Genomic DNA, 24,437 nt, shown 5'->3' on the forward strand with positions numbered 1-24,437 from the left:
ATCAGTGCTGTGGCCAGCCCAAGCTCACCCAGATGGCAGCATGTGGGGAAGCGTGGAATCATACGCGGCTTGCCAGATAAGAAGTCCAAATTCCCAACCACTACACCAAGCTGGCTTACTGTGCTTGTTTTTTTTAGGTAAAAAATTCTTTAACTTGTTACCATTGGAAACAGATCATCTTTGTAATTTGTTTGAACAGCATTTTCCTCTTAAACGGGAAACGTGGAAGATGGGGGAAACTGCGCAAAGCTTCTGTGCTTCCAAGGCAATGGATATTTTTACACTTAACCCAACTGCCCTGAAACACAAGCCCCTACCGGCCCCTTAAAGGTTAACACAATGGGTGGCAGCACAAGCTCCCATGAGTCAGAGCTCTCATTTCCTCAGAGGCAGCGTTTCCATGCCAGGTTCCTCAACCAGCGAGAGGACATACTCTTGGAAGGCCGCTCTTGGGCAATTGCGACTGCTAACTGGACCAGGGCCTGTGAACTTTTCAGCATAGCTCCTCTTGTACAAATATCACTTCTCCAAATCATTCTCCACATTATTTTGCATTTGGAATGCAAAGTCAAGTCAAAGGTTAGATTCTCTCTTAATGGTTAAATTTCCCTTTCAGTTTGGACTAAACGCTTATGAAGGGTCCCCTCCAAGAGAAAGAAAGCCATCAGAGAAGACTGCTGGAGGTGCAGACATTTCTTTCATTTTAAAGGCGGGGCTTAATTTTTAAAGAAATATATCATCATTTGTAAGTAAAACGTGATGGGGCAAGAAGTCGCCTAGGCACTCTTTTTTGCATCGAGATCCTGTTTCCTCCGATGTAAGAGGCAGCCCTTGGTGAGATCACTGGTGAGGTAGTTGTGACAGATTTAAGCAGATCTCTGTGATAAAAAGAGGACAATAGGACAATTGCTCTCCTTAGATAAGCACTGTGTAATTTCTGGTTGTTTCAAATTGCCGCTGTACCGTTTGGACGTACTATTGGTTCTGACAAATAAATAGACAAATGGATGGATAGATACACAGAAGGGGGAGAGACTCAAATGATTAGCTGTGTTGGTCTGAAGAAGCACAATAAAATCAGAGTCCGGTAGCACCTTTAAGACCAACAAAGAATTATTCAAGGCGTGAGCTTTCGAGTGCAAGCGCTCGAAAGCTCACACCTTGAATAAATCTTTGTTGATCTTAAAGGTGCTATCGGACTCTGATTTTATTGTGTGCACATTCATTGCTCTGCCCCACATACCCAGAAGAGCCCCCCTCTTTCCAGATGACAATGATCCTGAGTCAGCCAGACCAGCTCCCCCCTCCTTGGAAGGGAATCTTGCCGGTTGCTAAAAAGGAGCTGAAACAGAAATCTGCAGAGTTGATTTTGCGTGCGATGTCTGTGTTCGGGCACCAGCGCACCAAGAAACAGAAGGCTGGCCATAAATCCACAGCGTCTCTGTTGCCCTCTCTCTGGGTATTTGGAGGCAAAATGATTAATATTATTCTCCACTTGGCCCACTTTCCTTCTAAATCCAGCTCTGCTGAGAGCTGGAGCTCCCTTTGTGGAGAGATCCTCCCCATGCCGGCTGGAAGGGAGTCACGTTGCTGTCCTCTTCTGGGCTGCATCATGGAAGACATCTTTCTTGCCTGCACCCTGCTCCTGCTATGTTATGCACAGCAGAATCAACATGCGCTCTGATGTGGTGGGGAAAAAATAAGACATGGTTTGCTGCTAGATCAGGGGGGGCGCAGGAAGCATTTTGCTGGTTGTAGAGAATCAGGCATCTAGCAAATTGCAGGAACCCACTGGCCGGATGATTCTGTGCACATTTCTTTGGGAGTGACCAATGCGTTGCAGCCTTAGGTCCACTGCAAAGCCCGGAAGAAACCAAAAGGCATTTCTTCTGGGTTCATTCATTTTCTTTTCTCATTCAGAAATGGGGTTTGTGAACCCAGCAAGGAGGCAGCTCAGACTGAATAGTCAGGCAAGAGAAATGTGAGGAAAGTCCACCCCCTGGTGGCCAAGGTGGGTTGTTCTCCTATGCAATTAGAAGATTCAGAGCCAAAATCTGATTAGAATCAGAGGGGGTGGCAATTAAGAGTTTGTGCCTTAATTCATAAATATATCAGCATCCATATCAGCTCCTGTAGTCAGCTCTTCAACAAGGGGTGGGGCTCTTTGGGTATAGAAGTATATACACGTGTGTGAGCACACAAACACACATATCTAGCCTTGCACTGCTCACACAGCTCCCCAAACTTCAAATCAATGACTGCAAAGTTTTGAAAGCTTACCTCTTACACTTACAGTAAGGAAGATTGTACTGTAAATGCCCAGACCTTCCCCCAGTGAAAGCAACTAATTGGTCAGTTTGGAAAGGAGTTTCAGACCTTCAGGACCTCTTTGTTTAAATAAGTTCTGGAATTAGGCTGCCCTAGAATGCGGCTGACCAAGTTCCCCTACTCCTGAGGGTGTTCTCTCTCTTGTCTGTTGTGGGGAGAGGAAAAGGAAGGCGACTGTAAGCTGCTTTGAGCCTCCTTCGGGTAGGGAAATGTGGCATATAAGAACCAACTCTTCTTCTTCTTCTTCTTCCTGGACCCATTGTCCTCATGTCCTGGAGACCTCCTCCAATATCACACTCAAAGAATGAACTGCTCCTGTTGGTACTTTTCTGCCTCTCTGGGAAGAAGAGTGGCAAGGTGACTCCTTTTATGCCATGATTGAAGCAGTGGAGGGGTTACAAAGATAAAAGTAGGAGGAAAAGAAAAGAGGGACACACCCATTGGGGAGAGAGGGAATCAGTCATCAGAGTGGTGAGGCCACAGGGACCACTCCCCTCCAAAGCTGCCCATTTCTCCAGTGGAACTGATTTCTGTAGTCTGGAGAGCCCTTATAGTTCTCGGAGAAATCCAGGCTTTTCCTGGAGGGTGGCGACATAAACAGCCATATATGCAGGATGACTTTCATAACAGTGCAACAGAATTTGGGTTCAGTAGCACCTTCAAGACTGACAAAGATTTATTCAAGGTGTGAGCTTCTGTGTGCATACACACAAAATCTCATGCCTTGAATAAATCTTTGTTGGTCCTGAAGGTGCTTTTGGACTCAAGTTTTGTTGTGCTACTTCAGACCAACTTAGCTACCCACTTCATAGCTGTGGTCAAAGAAGGGAAGTATCTTGAAAATGAAACAAGCAAGGAAGGAACCAGGGCTGGCTCTAGTTTTCAGGTGGCCCAGGGCAGGTAGTCCCCAGAGGCCTCCATCTGCCCTCAGCCATGCCTGTACAGGTTGGGGTCAGGTGCAGAGGGCCCCACCAGAAGCCTTGGGCCCTGGCACCTGCCCAAACTCAGGTTCTGCTCATGCTGGACCTGGAAGAAACATTGGAGAAGCCAGTGTGATATCGTGGTCAAGAATGGCAGGCTCTAATCTGGAGAGCTGGGCTTAATTCCCCAGTCCTCCTCCACATGCAGCCAGCTGGGTGACCTTGGGCCAGTCACAGTTCTCCTGGAGCTATCTTTGCAGAGTAGTTCTATCAGAGCACTCTCAGCCCCCCCTACCTCGCAAGGTGTCTGTTGTTTGGAGAGGAAGTGAAAGGTGTTTGTTTGTAAGCTGTTTTGGGACTCCAGCTCTTCTTCTACTGTATGGGGACCAGAATCCAAGCTTGCCTCTAGCTGGTGATGCTGTAGTCATACCTTGGGACAGTCCAGCCAGTAATAATCTCTGCAGTGGGCATGGTTGGTCCTTCAAGAGAAGAAAGAAGAGCTGATTCGTATATGCCGCTTTCCTCTACCCGAAGGAGTCTCAAAGTGGCTTACAGTCGCCTTCCCTTTCCTCTCCCTACAACAGACACCCTGTGAGGGAGGTGAGGCTGAGAGAGCCCTGAGATTACTGAAGAAGAAGAGATGGTTCTTATATGCCGCTTTTCTCTTTCCAAAGGAGTCTCAAAGCAGCTTACATTCACCTTCCCTTTCCTCTTCCCACAACAGACACCCTGTGAGGTGGGTGAAGGTGAGAGAGCCCTGATATTACTGAAGAAGAGTTGGTTCTTATTTGCTGCTTTTCTCTACCTAAAGGAGTCTGAAAGCGGCTTACAATCGCCTTCCCTTTCCTCTCCCCACAACAGGCACCCTGTGAGGCTGAGAGAGTCCTAATATCACTGCTCGGTCAAACCAGCTCTATCAGGGCTGTGGCAAGCCCAAAGTCACCCAGCTGGCTGCATGTGGGGAGCGCAAAATTGAACCTGACACGCCAGATTAGAAGTCCGCACTCCCAACCACTACACCAAACTGGCCATGTGGAAGCCCTGGTCTTCCCCTCCCCCTACTACCACCAAGTGACACCTGCCCCTATGGCTATTGGATCTTTCCCCAGGACACAGATAGACTCCACTGGATTCAGTACAGATGCCCTGTTCAGTGATACACACTTTTAAGGCGACGGCTGCCCTGGCTCCTTCCAGCCATCTTATTTATTAACTTTACTTTGCTCTGGTTCGGACTCACTTGGAGTCCTGTGTTCAGTTTTGGACACCCCAGTAGAAGAGGGATGTTGACAAACTGGAGCGTGTCCAGAGAAGGGCAACAAAGATGGTGAGGAGTTTGGAGACCAAGACGTCTGGAGATTGAGAGGGGATCTGACAACCATCTTCAAGTATTTAAAAGGGTGCCATATAGCAGAGTTCTTCTCTCTTGCCCCAGAGGGACAGACCAGAACAAATGAGATGAAATTAATTCAAAAGAAATTCCATCTAAACATCTGGAAGAAGTTCCTGACAGTTAGAGCGGTTTCTCAGTGGAAGAGGCTTCCTCGGGAGGTGGTGGGTTCTCCATCTTTGGAGATTTTTAACCAGAGGCTGGAGAGCCATCTGACAGAGAGGCTGATTCTGTGAAGGTTCGGGGGGGGGGGGGTGGCAGGTGACAGTGGATGAGCGAGAGGGTTGTGAGTGTCCTGCATAGTTCAGGGGTTAGACTAGATGACCCAGGAGGTACCTTCCAACTCTATTATTCTGTGATTCTAACTATTATTTATTAATTTGGTTGACTTACTGCCACTCCAGACTAGCCAGCTTGTGGCCATTTACAATAATAAAAAAAAAACATATAATACAATAAAAACATTAAATTACAGCATAACCATAAAAGTAAACTAAAGGCGACAACAACAACTTACCCCCCCAAGAACTATAATCACCCCAGCAACCCCCTCTCCTGCCAGAGCCCATGCTTTGAGGAAGATGGCTGTATACACACGTGCACACACACAGACACCCCCCCCCCTAAGATATCTCTCTGGGGGAGGGACCCCACAATCTTCCTTGCCCTGGCCTCAACCCAATGCCTGGGGGAAGACCTCTGTCCTGCATGCCTGTCAGCTCCGACAGGACTCTTAGCTTTTCCGGGAGCTCATTCTACCAGGTAGGGGCCAGGACAGAGAAGGCCCTGGCCCTGGTGGAGGCCAGGCACCCTTCCTGTGGGCCAGGGATCCTCTCCTCACCCATTCACCAGTTCCCAAGGAGAGACTGAATTCACTGCAGAATGCGTTCCAATGCATAGACATTTTGCAAAGTCTATTTCCTTTGGTTCGAGTACATTTTTATAACGTGCCGAAAGATATCAGCATTGCACCTTTGCTGTGCCTCACCTTCCTCTCCCTCACTAAAACTGGATTAAGGAGATTGTTGCATCCGTTGGGCAAACACTGTAAGAAAGAGGCTCTCAGCGTCAATTATGATACAACAAAAGGTGTTTGTCAACTGGAACAGACGGAAAAGAACACTCTTTGCAGTGTACACAGTAACTCAGTTAATCAATGCAGCACTGCTAAGTATCTTGGAGTCACGTTCAAAGAGAAGCTAAATTGGAAGGTGCATTTAGTATCCATCAGGTCTTCTGTGCCTTCAGATCCCTTTTAAGCCCCCTGTCCTTCCAGATTTGCTGAGCTAATGGACCTACAAAGGTGGTAGTGGTGGGGGGGAGGAACACCTGAAATTGAAAATGGATGCTCAGGAGGGGGGGGGTGATGCCTCACTGCTCTTGGATTTGGACATTCCCCTCTGCAAAGGCTCACTCCGGCCACTCCAGTTCTAAATTCTTGGTTTCTGATTTCCGAGTCTAGCTGGGGAAAGCAATTTTTTAAAAAGCCTGGGAGTCCTTTGTGCTCAGTGGGCAGGGAAGGGTTAGGCACCCTCTGCAAGCCGCACAGGAATTCCCGCAAGCACCTCGTGAGGGAGACACCCAGCTGGCAGCCCCACCCTTCCGATTTCCACTGCGACATCGAGGCTGCTGTCAGGTCGGTTTCTGGGTCAGATGTTTCTAGCATCTGAGATGCCAGAGAAGCGGAGGCTTCTATTAGCAGACTGTACTGCAAATATCACAGAAGGCGTTTTGGGGGAAATGCCACTCGGGGACCGCGTGGCTTCAATCACGACGCCCATCAGGAGGCACATTTTATACATGCATTAATAATTCGCTTTCTTTTTCTCATTTCGTAAGAAGCCTCGGAAGTCCATTAGCAGATTCGTCCTTTTCGTGCTGCACAAAAGAGGGAAGCGCGCCCTCTGGTGGTTCAGCGGGTGGTGTGATTGTGCGCAACCGTTTCAAAAACGGATAAGAGTTTGATCAATTGCACCTGCTGAAGAAATACATCCTAATAAAAGTCGCGCTGAGGTTTGGGGACACACATGTCCCACATTAGAGCTGAGATGTGGCCTGGGGAATCAGAAAACCTCCTAAAGGGGTACAACAACTACCCTGGTGGGGGCTGAGCGTGAACAAATACAGATGCACCTGTTAGCTCTGGCTGAACTGTCGCTACTGTCCAGAGATGGAGGTATCTGAGTGTGAGGACCTCTCAGAGCCCAGGCAGTTGAGCACTGTTCTGGTCTGGGTGGAGTTTTGATTGCTGGGTTCTTTGTGGACAGACAACACTTGCATGGGCAGGGCCTTATAAGATCATGGTATTACAAAGACGTTGCGGGATAGTTTCCAAAGATAGTAACAGTGCCATAATGCCCCATGCAGTAGCGGAGGGAGAACAGACAGTCCTGCTATGGAGGAAACAGTGTTTTCCCTCTTTTTAAAAAAACTGTCTAGATGCATATGCTCCATAATAGAGCCGTGTCTCCCATTATGCTCCCCAAAGAATTCTTAGATCTAGTAATCAAAATCTGCCAAGGTTTCCTGATGCCAAATAAATCACGTTGGCCGCCACTGGAGCTGTGGCTTTCTTGGCCCCCGCTCAGGGCTGGTTGAACACTCTACCTGATGAGATGAGGACCCTGTAGGTCCGTAAGCAGTTCCGCAGATGGAGTTGTTCCTCCAGGCCAGCCTTTCTCAACTGACTTGGAAGGGTTTTTCCAACTGGGTGGGAGTTTAAAAAAAATATTGGGTTGTATGACTACATATATTCATGTCGACCTGCCCCTCCCATCCAGTGATGGGCCTGGAGGGGGTGGGAAGGGAAGGGACCTTGGCCAAACGAATCCTTGCAGGCTTGGTAATGTAACATGCGGTGGGAGTATCTAGGTGAGTTCTGGGGGCTTGGCAGGAAGGTGTGGTCTGCTGGGGTTTCTCAAAGCCTGAAGAATGTTTCAGGGATATCTGAAGGGTAAAAAGGTTGAGAAAAGCAGCACCAGGCCTTAGGGGACATCTGATTTCTGCTGTCTTCCTGGCCTGATTCCATCTACTCAACTCAATCAGAGAGTTGACATCCCTGTATATTGTCCCCCTCCTGACAAAATGCAAAATGGGGCAAGACGCAGAATCAGGGCAAGCAATGCTATATTTTACACTGTCACAAAGTTTATATTTTATATTTTTAGAATTTATGTAAGATTTTATATGTAAATGTCTAAATAGCATTGTACATTTTTTAGATGTTGTAACCTGCCCAGAGCCCTTGGGAAAGGGCGGGTTAGAATCATAGAATAGAATCATAGAATCATAGAGTTGGAAGGGGCCATACAGGCCATCTAGTCCAACCCCCTGCTCAACGCAGGATTAGCCCTAAGCATCCTAAAGCATCCAATAAAAGTGTGTATCCAACCTTTGCTTGAAGACTTCCAGTGAGGGGGAGCTCACCACCTCCCTAGACAGCCTATTCCACTGCTGAACTACTCTGACTGTGAAAAACTTTTTCCTGATATCTAGCCTATATCGTTGTACTTGAAGTTTAAACCCATTACTGCATGTCCTCTCCTCTGCAGCCAGCAGAAACAGCATCCTGCCCTCCTCCAAGTGACAACCTTTCAAATACTTAAAGAGGGCTATCATGTCCCCTCTCAACCTCCTTTTCTCCAGGCTGAACATTCCCAAGTCCCTCAACCTATCTTCATAGGGCTTGGTCCCTTGGCCCCAGATCATCTTCGTCACTCTCCTCTGTACCCTTTCAATTTTATCTACGTCCTTCTTGAAGTGAGGCCTCCAGAACTGCCCACAGTACTCCAGGTGTGGTCTGACCAGTGCTGTATACAATGGGACTATTACATCTTGTGATTTTGATGTGATGCCCCTGTTGATACAGCCCAAAATGGCATTTGCCTTTTTTACTGCTGCATCACACTGCCTGTTCATGTTTAGTTTACAATCCACAAGTACCCCAAGGACCCATTATGCACGGGGGAAATAACGCACATTCGGGGTGGAATGGCGGCGACTAAAATCACCGATAACGCATGGAGCCGACTGCAACCGGCCGCAGCTTCGGTGCATGCCGCCGAAAAAGCCGCGTCAGTGAAACGCGGAAGAAAGCGCAGCTTCCGGGTGACCAGGGCGCAACCAGAAGCGGCGCCCGGTTCGCCGCGTGCATAATCGGTTACTCTGGGTTTTGCCGCCGCCGCGCCCCGCCCCGTGCATAACCAGTGTGCGTCGCGTCTTCCTCCTCCGCGTTTTCCATGTGACCCGAAATCACCGTTTCGGCGGCCGTGCATAATGGGCCTAGGTCTCGTTCACACACAGTGCTACCTAGAAGCGTATCCCCCATCCAGTAGGCATGCTTTTCATTTTTCTGACCCAGATGCAGAACTTTACACTTATCTTTATTAAATTGCATCTTGTTCTCATTTGCCCATTTTTCCATTGTGTTCAGATCTCGTTGAACTCTGTCTCTATCTTCCGGAGTATTTGCCAGTCCTCCCAATTTGGTGTCATCTGCAAACATGATGAATAGTCCCTCCACCCCCTCATCTAGATCATTAATAAATATGTTAAAAAGTACCGGGCCGAGCATCGAGCCCTGAGGTACCCCGCTACTCACCTCTCTCTAGTCTGATGAAACACCATTGACAACAACTCTTTGAGTGCGGTTCTCTAACCAATTCCCTATCCACCTAACTATCTGAAAATCCAGATTGCAGTCCTTCAACTTATCCATCAGAACATCATGGGGAACCTTGTCAAAAGTTTTACTAAAATCCAAGTAAATGACATCAACCGAATTTCCCCGATCCAGCAAACCTGTTACTTGGTCAAAAAAGGAAACTAGGTTGGTCTGGCAGGACCTGTTGGAGACAAATCCATGCTGACTTCCTTGGACCACCAAATTGTCCTCCAGATGTTTGCAGATCGCTCCCTTTAATATCTGCTCCATTATCTTCCCCGCAACAGAGGTCAGACTCACTAGTCTGTAGTTTCCTGGGTCATCCTTCCTCCCTTTTTTGAAGATCGGAATAACGTTTGCTCTTTTCCAGTCCTCTGGGACATCTCCAGTCCTTAAAGAGGTTCCGAAGATGATGGACAAGGGCTGTGCAAGTTCTCTGGAAAGTTCTTTGAGTACTCTCGGGTGCATTTCATCCGGACCAGGGGATTTGAACTCATCCAGTGCAGCTAAATGCCTCTCGACAACCTCTCTATCCATGTTAACCTGCCACCCAGACACTATCCTTTGGCTACGGCCATCTCTAGATGTGTCTAAACACTTTGACCTGTGGGAAAAAACAGATGTAAAATAGGCACTAAGCCTTTCTGCTTTCTCTGCATCTTTTGTTAGAGTTTGTCCATCTACACCCAACAGTGGGCCTATTGCCTCCTTTACTTTACATTTGCTCCTCACATAACTGAAAAATCTTTTCTTGTTACAATGGGCTTCCCTGGCCAATCTTAGCTCACTCTTTGAGAGCTTTGGCCTTTCTGATGATTGAAAAAGTTGAAAAATAAAATATAACAAAGAAATAATAATAGCACAGAAACTTACTTTGCTGGAGCTGACCAAAAGCCCAGTCCAGAATTTTCTTTGCAGATTTGGACAAACAGATGCTTTTGGGGGAACTCACGAGGAAGAGCAATGACTGCCACAGCTCTCATTCTGAGGTATATTGCCTTGGTACATGGAAGTTCCCTTTAGCTGTCAAGTTAACGATTCTCCATGCAGCTGCCTAATCCTTAAAAAAAATTCCAAGTGGTTGTGTAAATATGTCAATAAGGGAATTGGTTTGCTGAATGAGACCACGATTCATAAATAAGGAATAAAAAAACTAAACAAATAAGTTGGAAGAATGAAATATTAAACAAATTTATTCTTCACCTCCAACATCAAAGGTGCACAATGCCTAAGAGTGCACTAATCTTCTGGGGTCTACTGTGCCAGTTGAAGTCTGGGATTTCTATAGACTGGATATTCACTTGGCTGTAAGTAAAAGAACTGGAGCAGTAAGGAACCAAACAGGAACTCTGGGTGTGAACACCAAGAAGCCAGCAGATCTTGACATCTGGAGACCATTGATTGCCATTGGAGAGCCAGCCAGCATGGGGCAGTGGTCAACGAGCAGCGGACTCCAATCTGGAGAATGGGGTTTGATTCCCCATGCAGCCAACTGGGTGACCTTAGGCTACTCATAGTACTCTTAGAGCTCTCTCAGTCTCATACACCCCTCAAGGCTGTCTGTGGAAAGGACAGGGAAAGGAAGGGAAAAGTGTTTGCAAGCTGCTTTGGGACCTCTTCAGGTACTGAAAAGCAGGGTACAAGCAATCTTCTTCTTCCTCTTCCTCTTCCTCTTCTTGACAGAATCATAGAGTTGGAAGGGGCCATACAGGCCATCTAGTCCAACCCCCTGCTCAAAGGATCAGCCCAAAGCATCCTAAAGCAATGTGACAAGAGAGAGGAGATGGAAGGCTGACTTAATGAGAAGGCAGAGGCTTCCATTTTTTTTTCTTGCCCTGGCGTGATTTCATTTTTGGATCCCTTTTTTAGATCCTGGAGAATCTGCAACAAGCAACCTTGATCTATGGTATCATCACAACGAAACATATACAGATACTTTGATGGTAGAATACATTTATTTCTAGCCAATATGCTAGAATATGAATATTAGAAACATGCAAATAAATATTCAATGCATTGGAAATAAAAGTATTGAAAGAATAATAAAAAATATTTTGGCTTGTTTTCTGGGAAACTGTTGATGCCAAGCTCCATAACTGCTGCACCCTTTCAGCATCTGGATATTCTCTTGGGCAAACTCTCTTTTTGAAGACTGGGTGAGAATTTCTACAGGAATCGGCAGGTTTGCAATTCTGGGATGCTGTACATTGACCAACTTGGTTGGGTCCACCAAGATGGATAAACAAAGAAACCAATTTTTAGCCAGAGAATGACAGACGTAACCCCAACATGGAATGGTGGAAAATGAGGATGGACACCATGGACATTTTATTTTGTTCCTGATGCAAGAGAACTTATCCATGAAGATCAAATCAAAACAGCAGGGAGAAAAGACCACCAGATATCCCAAAAACATAGTGTAAGAATGCGTAGACAGAAGATCATCGAATCTATGAAAAAATCCCTACAAACCATGAATTATAATTTTCCAAAATTCTGTTCCCAAGGAGATCTGCTTTCAGAATGGTAAAAAGCCTAAATAGAAGCATATGTGGGTTTATATATTTATAGGTATGATACCACTTTTGAGGATTTAGTGTTCCCTGTTTGAAATTTACTCCAGGGTCTATTTAGACCCCTTATGATGTTTTTGTCACTGAAGAAAATACTTTGAAAGCGGTTGTTACCAGACGGTGCTTTGGTGAAGACTACAAATAAATTAGAAAAAAGAAAAACAGACAAGATTCATCTTTTTTCCATTGGTTTACTAGTTACATCTGTTTGGCAAGGATTCTTTATTTTTCTGTATTTATACTGAACAAGCTGACATCATAAAGTCCAAGCAACTCCGTACACTGTCAGTGTGTGTGTGTATGTGTGTGTGTGTGTGTGAGGGTGGATAGTGCCGTCAAATTGCAGCCAACTTATGGAGAACCTGTGGGGTTTTCAAGGCAAGAGATGTTCAGAGGTGGGTTGCCGCTGCCAGCCTCTAGACCACTTCCATGGTGGTCTCCCATCCATGTACAAACCAGGCTCGACGCTGTTTAGCCTCCAAGATCTGATAAGATCAGGCTATCTTGGGCTATCCAGGTGAGGGCAGAAAGCATGTCTTCATTTTATAAAACTTGAATAAGACATTCACGAATCGAATGATGCTATTAACATGCAGGCCGGGCTGAAACAGCAGCGTTTCTTTTCTTCTCCTTGTTTCCCTCCAAACATCGCCAACTACATCCAAGTGATATCAGTGCAACTCTATTTTATCAAAAGATCCAAGCTGGGGAGGGCTGGGGGTGGGGGTGGGATAGTATAGCCTGAACTGAAAACAACGTCTGGTCACCTGTGTTCTTCTGGAGTACTTTAGTAGAGGAAGAGCTAGGCTGAGATTTTCGAGGTATAAGATTCCGAGAGTCAAAGCTGCCTTTGTCAGACAGTGAGACTTTATTAGAAGAAAGGGTCCTGCAATGTACATTTCAGACACAGGGTGGCGAAGTTGACCAAAGAACAGCTTGGCTTTGCCTGCAGATGCTTTTTGTCCAGTCATCTTTGCAATGCAGTTCTTTGTCTCATAAAGGAGAGAAGCCATCTTAGGAGCTGTGCCGAAAAAGCAGGCTGTTTTAACAGGAAAGTCTTCAAGGCTTCCTTGAGTCTTCAAGGTTAAAACAGAGGTTATGGTCTCAAGGTTGTCTCTTCACAGGCAAGTAATCACTTTAATTGTTCTCTCTGTCGGTGGGATGGGGTCTTAGGCAATCCACTGTCCTCTAGAGATGAAAAGGGATTCGTTGGTTACTAACACGGCTGAAGATCTGTGAGTCGTTTTGTCAGTTCAAAAGGTCTGCCTTGTTTCGAAAGTTGGATATTCTCACTTCTGGATAAACGTCTACAACGGAGATCAAGTCATGATGAAAGGTCAGATAGTGAAGAGCTGTGTCTACAGCATGAGAGGTATCCACAAGTCTTTGAAATATTCCTGGATTCCCTTTCCAGTAGATCCAGCTGGAGATGGAGGTTTGTGGGAAATTATTCCTCTCTTTTTCCTGAGAATGAGACTGTTTTTGAAATTGAGGACACTATCCTGACTCGATCCAGATGCTTTCTAGAATCGGCTCCCAATCTGAATGTTGGGAACAGCAGACTTCAAGACTACACGTTAATTTCCCTTGAAGGTCTCTTGTTATTGTGAGGGGGGATGAAGAAGGTGACTTGGTGATACAGAAGTCCTGGACCAAGAAGACGAAACCATCTTAGATTTGCATTAAAAGTAACTCTTGTTCACCCAGGTTTGGCACAGCTCTGCTTCATGACACAGCCCTGGATGCCAACAACTACTCCTGCCTTTCCTTGTATGAGGTTTACCATGTCTGTATTCTGGAAAATACTTGTCCAGATCAAGTACTGGTCACAGTTAGTGTGCCTGTCTCAGATGAAGGACTGAATAAGAGAATGGGACATCCATTTGCCCCAAATATTGCAAGTGTTTAAATTGAATCTCAAATACTAGACAAACATACATGTGGGAAAGTAAATTATAACAGAGCCAGCTGTAATGAGATGGGAATTAGAGCTTTGGATGATGGCATCGTTGTGTATGTTGTTGAGCAAACTCGCATCTCTTCCCAATCCCATCCCAGTAGAGTCCCCTCTTCAGATGGGGACGGTTCTGTTCTGAAACAAACACTGTCTCTGAAGACAATGGAAGAAGAACTATCCTTCAATACAACCGGTTTCTAGAATTACTACCTACCAAATAGCAAATGATCTGGACATCGCATCTTCCAATGCAACAAGGCAAACAGAGAAGATTTTGGCTGTCCTCATCTAAACTCTCTGGAAACTGTAAGACTGGATGTCAAGGTGTTAATCACATCTCTCCTATGTTTAGCCAAAAGGCCTATGTATGAAAGAAATACAACCAATCACTTTTACTTGGTGTTACTGTAAAAGCACACCAGCAGAATGCAAGACTGTTTGCATATTCAATAATTGCCAGGATGTGGGAATCAAAGCAATTTTTATTTCAGTGATTTCAAAATGTGGCAATGTTCATGGACAATGAGGAGATTAAAGACTTTCAGGCTTCCAGGAAAGCTTCTGTGATTCTTTTTATGGCGCCCAGAAGACCTTGTCGGAATGGTCCTGAATGCAAACGACAATCTTTCTTTTCCGTCCATGATCCATGGCAGAAGATCACTTCTCAACTGTTTCCCAAGAAGAGAAGGAGAGCTTCCTCATCACCAGATGTGCATGGTGGATGGAGATGGACTTCCTTGTTAGCTGGCAAAGTACACTGTTCACTGTCGGAGTACAAAACTGAGACGTGACAGCAAGACACAGTGGCATATTATGCTGGCATCGAATGATCTTCAGTCCTGTGCAATTCACCATATACTTTAAAGGGGTGGCCTTTCATATCTTTAAATTAAATCTGAAGAAATCCTTAAGGAGGAGGAAAGGGGATACAATACTTTTGATTGTGTAACTGATAGTTACAATTTCTTTTATTGTCTTGGGTTCCCCCCCCCCCATGAGGTTCCCTGTGAACAAAATGATGCATGCCTCTACATCTGCTTTGAGCCCCAACATGCTCATGCCATAGATTCTGGCACTCTGGTTCACCTCCTAGACTTATGATGCTAGTTTAATGATGGATCTGCCAAGAGTGAATTCGATTTTCTCAGCTCTGTGCTGCACAGTCCTTTTTTACTTTTTAGCCATCAAGTCACAGCTGATTTAGGACAACCCCATGAGCAGGGGGCTCATGGGGATTGTAGTCCATGGACATCTGGAAAGCCACAGTCTGGCCACCCCTACCACAGGGTTTTCAAGACGAGAAATGTTGAGGGATTTGCCATTGTCTCCCTCTGCATATCAACCCTAGACCTTCTTGGTGGTCTCCCATCCAAATACTAATCAGGGCTGGACTTGTTTAGCTTCTCACATATGGTGAGATCTCTTCATATCAAGCTACCCAGGTTCTCTTTTGGAATGCACTAATTCCAGGGCAATAACAGAATTTAAACTTAATCATGTTCTCTATAATAGAGGGAATGGACTGAGATTTGATCCTAGAGGGAATGGAATACTAATGATTGAATAATGTTTTGACAAACTGATATATTCTTCACCTACTCCATGTGTTGTACTCTCCCCGCCCCTCCCCCTGTCTCTATGTGTTGAGCGCTAACTAGCTGTATATTTGTTCTGCCAATAAAATCTTCTGATGGTTTCAATTTAAAAGTTGTTGTCATGTGGCATCGTGGCATTATTGATTTTTTGAAAGATAAACTAATTGCAAAGATCAAAAACAACCACCCCTCTCACTTTGATCCAAAGAAGATGGGTAGAAAAATCAGATGAGCAGAATGGAAGGCTTGAGGGTGAAGAAGTAAAATCTGCTGGACTGTAGCTAGGAAGAGAAATTGGGGACATTTCTCCAGACAAAAGGGAGGAATAGTGGGGTGATTCATGGCTATGTTAAAAAATGTGCCGGTTTTATGGATAAATGTGATTGCTAACAAAAAACTCTATGCAAATAGGTCAAGGGGAAAAAGTAGGATTCATCTTAGCAAGTTATTCGGTTTTACAGATTTGATGCAGGTGAAAATCACCTGGGGGCATATTTAGCGATTGGTACTTTACAAGTAATAACTATGAATATTATCATCTACAGTAGTTTGAAGTCCCCAAAACCCACAAGATGAAGCAGTTGCCTCCCAAAAGGAATGCCTGGAAGAGTCTCATTTCATAGCTTCAGTCACAGCATTCATTGGACGCAAAGAAAGAAGGAGGGAACTGTATGCAGTAAGGAAAGAAGGCAGCGGCTGCTATGAGAACATTGCTGGCAGCATCAAATGGAATGAGAAGCAGCTTGGAAACAGCTGTGGCAATGGGAAGAAAGCTCTAGGACTGCCTGAAGAAGTCTCGAAGAGGCTTACAGTCACCTTCCCTTTCCTCTCCCCACAACAGACACCCTGTGAGGTGGATGAGGCTGAAAGAGCCCTGATATTACTGAAGAAGAAGAAGAGTTGGTTCTTATATGCCGCTTTTCTCTGCCTGAAGGAGTCTCGAAGAGGCTTACAGTCACCTTCGCTTTCCTGTCCCCACAACAGACACCCTGTGAGGCAGGTGTGGCTGAGAGAATCCTGATTTTCCTGCTCAGTCAGAACAGCTTTATCAGTGCTGTGACTAGCCCAAGGTCAGGCAGCTGGCTGCATGTGGAGGGAATCAAACTCGGCTCTCCAGATTAGAAGCTGCCGATTTTAAGCACTACATCAGGTGTGCAGATAGCTTTTATTGTACTGGCCAAAGGCCTTTGCCATATGACAATAACAATATAAATAAGACAAAACAACAAATAAAATTCCATAGGCAATTGAAACTTCAGTCACCAGAATCCAAATGTCTGGGGCTAGCATTTGTTACAAAACCATTTTGGCTCTGATCTTCCTGGCTGCAAGTGCACAATAAAGAGCTGCTCTACTAGAGACTGATGGGCTGGAAGGAGACGACAGAAAAATCAACATATCGTGCTCTGACATCATGAGTACAAACAGGTTAACCTTAAAACAAACTTACTCCTTGGCTCATCCTAGAGGGGACGTGTTAGGACACAACAGGTAAGGTCCTCACCGCCCAGGATCCTACAGACACAGTGATGTTGGGGTCTTGGAAAACATGAGAATTGATCAAAATGCAGAGCTGTAGGTATTACTTGAAACTTTATTAGCCAGGTAAGGTGCTCTTATGCAGATCTTTAAAAAAATTAAACCAAGGAGCTGTTTCTGTGAAATTTATGCTGATATGTTTGTTGTGGTGCTGTCAAGATTAGGACACAGCTGTCAAGAGGTCAAGAATCCTCTTTGTGCTTGATTACAAGGACTTTGCACCATATCAAAACCAATACAATTCAGCCATGTGTGTTTGCTTTTTGGTGGCTGTCAGGTGTTAACTGGTGTTTGAATGAAGTGATCAGACTCAGAAATGCCTTATTAGATGAAGCATGGTGCTTTTCAGTGGAACCACTTTACCTGCAAGCCGTTTTGTCGAATAAGCAAGTGATAAATCAAACAGGGTTCTTGCATGTGTGAACCAGCACCTCAATTCTAGATGTTGAGACGTGTGCTTCAAATCATTACAAGGTGGGACTCTTGATGACCACCATGATAAATAGGTGAGCTCTCTTTCTCAAAGAGGTGGATGAGAAGATTGGTCCTAGGTAAGGTAACCAGATTGTCCCACTTTTGGAGGGACATCTGGGGGCACCTGGCAAATTGTACTTATGTTGCAAGTAAAATATATATATTTTCTTAATCACATCTATATAGCACACAAACAGATTTTTTTCTACATCCCATGATATAGCCACCTGCTAACCAGCGATTTGGAGGTTCAGATTCTAATGGTACCTTCCATGAAACTGTATTCCACAGTCCTTTTTTTACTTTTTAGCCATCAAGTCACAGCTGATTTAGGACACCTCCATGAGCAGGGGGCTCATGAGAATTGTTAAATTAAATGAATAATTTAATTTTTAATTAATAAATGTTAAATGAATAATTAAAAAATATTGTTACCTATAAACTAAGCATAACATAGTTGAAATACTGAACTATGGGGTACCACTTACCATTTTTTGTCCAGGTACTTGGAGAAACAAAGCATGAAACACAGAACAAAATATAGGCACCTCCTAGTGGAAGTTAACACACACATAGAGTTTGACCTATAAGACCCACAAAGTTTTATTCAAGTCATGTGCTTTTGTATGCACACCCACTTCCTCAGAACATATACTTGAACATATACAGTTTGTCCTTGATTTGTGACAGAAGGAAGTGTGTATCCCTATGGAAATATCAGCATGCTAAAATACAGAGAAAGTTTCTATATATTTCATTACACGCTTTATAATGCAAGTGGACTAGTTCACCGATCCAACAGAAGGTGGTGCCATTGTACAGCACAAAACAGACCATCAACCAAAAACCTGCTCATCTAGAAATCTGCAGCCATTAGACAAAGAAATCTCAAAGACAAATGCAACGGGTTTTGCTTACAAGCAAATCCTTAGAGATTTCAGGGGGGGGGGGAAAGCCACTGGATCCATTTCCAAAAGAAATCCAGGAGAAAGGACAGATTACTTCTAGAAGCATACAACAAGGAATATTCTAGCAGCTGCTTTACAAAGAATCATCTGGTGTTATCAGATAAGTCTAGAAGGAAGCTGAGACAATGGGAATGTATCTGAACAACAGGCAAGGTTGGTTCTTTTTCTTATACCTCTGCATGTGTGGGGCAATCTGTGAGTCCTTCCGCTATTCGGTGCCCGAGGAAAAGAAAAGTGGGTCTCTGGTGGCCAATGTGCTAAAGGACTTGAAGGTGGATGTGAAGGAGCTCTCTGCTCGCAGGGCCCGGATGATTTCTAAAAGCACCAAGCAGTATTTCCAGCTAGATCCTCACTCTGGGAATGTGATATTGCAGGATAGACTAGACCGAGAAGCTCTGTGTGGCCAGAAGGACCCTTGCATCTTGCACTCAGAGATGGTGCTGGAAAACCCACTGGAAGTGCACAGAATTGAAGTTGAAATAGAGGATGTGAACGACAATTCCCCACAATTCTCTAAAAAGGAATTCCTTTTTGAAATACCTGAGCAGGTACCAACATATACCAGATTCCCTTTGGAAAAAGCTCAGGACCAAGACAAAGGTAAAAATGGTGTTCAGAATTACACACTTAGTCCTAATGACCATTTTGTGCTGGATGTTCAAAATCACAGTGCGGATAGCAAATATGTGGAATTAGTATTGCAGAAACAATTAGACCACGAAGAGGAAACACGTCTTTATCTGGTTCTGTTAGCGGTAGATGGAGGGACTCCAAAGAGAACTGGCACAGCAAATATTGTCATCGATGTTCTGGATGCCAACGATAATCTCCCTCAGTTTGGTGATTCTGTGTATAAAGTGAAACTGAAGGAAAGCACCCCCAGAGAGACAATTATGACTACAGTGAAAGCAACGGACAGAGATCTGGGTTCAAATGCAGACATTACTTATTCCTTCGGCCAGGTGCCAGAAAATGTGCTCAGATCGTTCAAGTTAAACAAACATACTGGGGAACTTACTGTTGCTGGAACCATTGATTATGAAGAGGAGAAAAATTATGAGATAAGCATCAAGGCCACAGATGGAGGGGGGCTCTCTGCTTACTGCAAAGTCATTGTAGACGTGGAGGACATGAATGACAATGCCCCAGAGGTGACTGTCACGTCTCTAACCAGCCCCTTATCAGAAGATTCTCCCGTAGATATTGTGGTGGCCCTTTTCCATGTCACAGACCAAGACTCTGGAGACAATGGCAGAACTGCTTGCACCACTGAGGCAAACTTGCCATTTGTGCTGAAACCACCTGTGAACAATTATTACCAGCTGGTGATCCATCGAGTCTTAGATCGAGAAACAACCTCTGAATACAACATCACCCTCACAGCCACAGACTGGGGCTCTCCCAGGCTCACTTCAACAAGAATTGTTAATGTTCAGATCTCAGATGTCAACGATAATGCTCCAGTATTTGAGAAGACAACATATCAAATGCAGGTAAAGGAAAACAATATTCCAGGTCTCCTCATAGGTTTGGTCCAAGCCAAGGACCCCGACAAGGACAAAAATGCCAAGGTGACCTATTCTCTTTTGCCTGGGAAGGTCAGTGATCAACCAGTGTCCTCTTACATCTCCATCAACTCTGAAACTGGGAATCTGTACGCCATCCGCTCAGTGGACTATGAGCAGGTGAAAGATTTCCAAGTGACTGTGAGGGCTGTGGATGGTGGTTCTCCTCCACTGAGCTCTCAAGTTATGGTCCAAGTCGTTGTTGTGGATGAAAATGATAATTCCCCATTCATCCTCTACCCCCTTCAGAATGGCACCTCCCCATCCAGTGACCTGGTCCCCCGGGGGGCAGAGGCTGGCTACCTGGTTACCAAGGTGGTGGCAGTGGACAGAGATTCCGGTCAGAACTCCTGGCTTTCCTACGAGCTCCTGAAGGCCACCGAACCGGGTCTGTTCAGTGTGGGGGCCCAGAATGGAGAAGTGAAAACCACGAGGCCCATTAACAAACGAGACACCGTCAAACAGAAACTTATCATTGGAGTCAGAGATAATGGTCACCCTCCCCAGTCCACCTCTGCAACCCTAAGCATTCTGTTAGTGGATGGCTTTTCTGACCCTTATATGAAAATGGTGGAGATCCCGAAGGAGGAAGTGGTGGGGGAGGAAGACCGAACCCTGACCATGTACCTGGTCATATGCTTGGCTGTCATCTCCTCCATTTTTCTGGTCTCCATGTTGGCATTTGTTGCCATCAAGATTCATAAAAGGAGAAGGTACTTAGAGAGCTCTGCCCTGAATTTCCCAGTGGGACCAAATTTCCCAGAGAATTGCGGAGAATCTGATGGTGGATCCCTTTCTCGGGCTTACAACTATGAGGTGTGCTTAGCTGGTGGGTCCCTGAACAGCGAGTTCAGGTTCCTCCGGCCTCTCTTTCCTGTCTTTTCTGTTGAGCCTGCTCAGTCCCAAGTAGTTCAAGGGATTTCACCTGGTTCCCAAGAAGTTCCTAAGCACTCACCAGAAGAGCAACTCATGAGCCAGGTAAGAATATCACTGTCACCTTGTTCATATGTTGGGATGGACTTAAATCCTTAGTATTTGACAGTCTATGAACACCTTATTGCTTAAAATCAGGCTTGCTAGTTTTTGGTATTCTGGAAATCAGCAACCTTAAGTATGCTGAAAGGCCACTTGGGAACCAACTCTGTGTTTTTTTCTTGCTGTCGGTGTCTGGAGTGATGGTTTATTGGTTGGTGTGTAATAGAAAGCAAAGCATACTGGAGTGTGAATGCACATGGAAGCTTATACCCAGAGTTAAACTTTGTTGGTCTTAAAGGTCCCTCTGGAGTCTGGACTCAAATGTTATTTCTCATCTTTCTAAGGTACTGGAAGATTTTAAAGACAGAATTAGTTTTATTGATTGTTTTATCCTACTGTTGTGAGCTGCTGCAAGCCCATTCTTGGAGATATGCAGTATACAAGTTGAAATGATGATGATGATAATGGGAGTTTCTCTTCAGAGGTCAGCCGTTTCCCAGAAACTAAACCACCCGGTGAAGACCCATCAGCCCAATCAATCAATTTTTATTTACAGTCATAGACCAACCAGTAGAAAACATAAAATTACAGATATAAAATCAATTATGAATGGATAAAAACGAGAAATAAGAACAATTGCATATGGATCCAGTGTAAAGGTATTAGGGTAGAGGGTTGGTCCAGCTCTGCCTTATTTTTCTAGCTACCCAAGCAAATTTGGCAATCATTTTCGTTAGGTCTTTATTTGTGTCTGACAGTACTAGCTTAAGACACTGTTTCCTTCAACCTCTAGGGCATTCTGCAAGCAACGAGGCCAGTGAATCCGTACGGAGCTGACGATAGAGTCTGCACTCAAATAGGACATGTTCAGCTGTCTCTATTTGGCCTTAGTCACTGACACACTTGTTTGCTTCTATCGGTAGCCCCTTAAACTTTCCTTCCAGAAAAGCAGAAGGGAGAGCATTATAACGGAAGCAGAAGAAATGTGTCTCAAGCTGACGATGGCAAACAATTATTTATTCCAATGAAAAACCAAGGTTCCAAAAATATTTAAAACCCCAAATCAGAACAGACTCCTAGATATATTCTATTTATTTTTAATTTAAATCTTTTTATTTTGAATATAAAGAAAAGCAGAAAGAACAGAATAGAAAAAAACACACACATCAAGTTACAATATACCCCCACTCCCCATCCTCCCAGAATCCTGCTTGTCTCCTAATCTTTTTCATTTGGCAAGATAATTCGTGTAAAAATGCCAGTGTACTTGAAATTCTGTCATTGGTTTTCTATTAATTATACAGGTGAGTTTTGCCATTTTCTACAAATCAACCACTTTATCAAGCCAGAACTGGCTTGGTGTATTCCATTTTTGATGCCTTCATCAGTTATATGTGATAATATTGTTTATAAATGAGTACTTAAAAATTTTTTTCTGGCCAGCCAGTAACTTTAAACTCATGATAATATATCAGTGTGTGCTTGTTCCATGCTTCCTCCTGGAGTCTGTGGTGTGTTCCTTTCCATAAATCCCTGCAATTTCAGCACATGGCCAGTTGGGGCACCTCCACCCTGGCCACAAACTTCAGCTTCTTGTCTCCCTTTCCTTTTTAAAAATTAATATCTAATTAAGTTATAAAAGAAAAGATCCAGAAGGGAAAGGACAATATAAAGAATACAAAAGATAAAACAGAAGGACATCAGTTACACTTACAGTTTTTCAGTCACCACAATTTCCAAACAATAATCTACTTGAACACCGTTCACTTGCTCTTAGATTGTTATGAACAATTATAGAGTTCTAAGTTTCTTTACACTTATCCTGCAAATCCACAACTCATCAACTCCTTCATTTCACTTTTCTGCAAAAAGTCAAAATAGGGTTTCCAATTAGCAACAGAGGAAGTAAAATTCTTTTTTCTAATTCAGTGGTTCTCAACCTTCCTAATGCCACAACCCTTTAATCTAGTTCCTCATGTTGTGTTGACCCCCAACCATAAAACGATGCAAGTATTCTCTCACAGAAATTAAACTGAAACCGACCAGTGGCGTGAAGATCCATTGTTCATAATTGTATATAAATTGGTTATAAATTGCATATAAATTAGTTATAAATTGCTTTAGGATGCTTTGGGCTGATTCTGCATTGAGCAGGGGGTTGGACTAGATGTATGGCCCCTTCCAACTCTATGATTCTGTGATTCTGTGAAATTGGCAGGCGCCTTCAGGAGGAGAGGCGACAGTGGTGTGTCCCTTGCCCAGCCAAGCTGCTTGCCCTGCAGCAACCCCTGTGAAAGGGTTGTTCAACCCCCAAAGGAGTCCTGACCCCCAGGTTGAGAACCACGAGTCTAATTCAAAGTATTGAGTTAGCCATTTCTGCAAGTTTCACCCTTTTCATTATCCAGTCCTCGCTGCCTTTCCCACATATAAAAAGTTCCATAGCAATTTGCAGTTTGCTTATCTATCAAATCCATGAGGTTTCATCTTTATCTGAGTCTTCAAAATCTTCTGCATTAAAAAGTGTATTTGCATCCAAAACCATCTCGCTTTTTTGCACATCCATCACGTATGATAAAAAATTCCTTTGTGTTCACATTTCCAACATTTATTCAAAGTATTTTTATACATCTTTCCCAACTCGTCAGGAGACATATACCACAGATACATCATTTTATACAAATTCTCTTTCAGGTTACTGCATAATGTAAATTTAAGCCCCTTCAACCACATCTCATTGCTCCATTGATATATCGTGCCCCAAATCCTTTGCCCAGTTTACCATACTTCCTTTCACCTGTTCTTCTGTGTCATATTTTAGCAAAAAGTTTATACATTTCTGCTATCACATAGTCATCATTTGGACATAAATAAAGTGCTTCATGTCTCCCTTTTCAATGCCCCATTGTTTTCTCAGTCGGCTTACTCCCAGTAGGCTGCCTTCCTCACCGACAAAACATCAATTCTTCTCTGCATAAGTCTGATGGCTTTCCCTCAAGGCGCTTTGCAACTGGTCCATCCTCCTTTTTCTCCCCTGCCTTCACAAGCAGCTCTGGACTTCGTGTGGTAATCACAGTTCCTCCAGATATCCTACGGTTAGTTTGGTCTTTCATAGATTCATAGAGTTGGAAGGGATCTGTAACCCTTTCCCTCAGCAAAAAATGAAGTATGTATGATGGAGCTGAGCCGTTGCCTCTAACCACTCATGCTGGGAAAGCTGACTGGAAGTATCTACTTATTAAATATATATTTGATTTTCATTCAATGTCAGGGAAGCAGATCCTGGGGGGGGGGATTATGGAGGCCAAATATCAGAAGGGATAGTATTATTTCCCCCTTTTGCATGCACTGGTGGCCAGGATGATCTGGAGACCCTACTTGCTCCTTATTCCATCTATCGAAAAGAATATTGAATAGTCGTTTGGCTCAGGCATTGTCAATGGCCGCTACTGTATTATGGATCCCTCTTTCAAGAGCCAAGCCTTCAGGGATT

At 44.3% G+C, this 24,437-nt stretch overlaps 1 protein-coding gene across 1 annotated transcript in view; it reads left to right on the top strand.

The window, feature by feature from the left end:
* Positions 1-18,225: 18,225 nt before the first annotated feature.
* LOC143824016 (protocadherin beta-16-like) overlaps positions 18,226-24,437 on the top strand; it is a 234,763-nt gene continuing 228,551 nt past the window's right edge. The window contains exon 1 of the mRNA XM_077310804.1: positions 18,226-20,950. Coding sequence (XP_077166919.1) covers positions 18,533-20,950 — 2,418 coding nt within the window. The 5' untranslated portion in view covers positions 18,226-18,532. The remainder of the gene's footprint in view (positions 20,951-24,437) is intronic.

This window comes from Paroedura picta, chromosome 14, assembly GCF_049243985.1.
Source record: "Paroedura picta isolate Pp20150507F chromosome 14, Ppicta_v3.0, whole genome shotgun sequence".
Lineage (NCBI taxonomy): Eukaryota > Metazoa > Chordata > Lepidosauria > Squamata > Gekkonidae > Paroedura > Paroedura picta.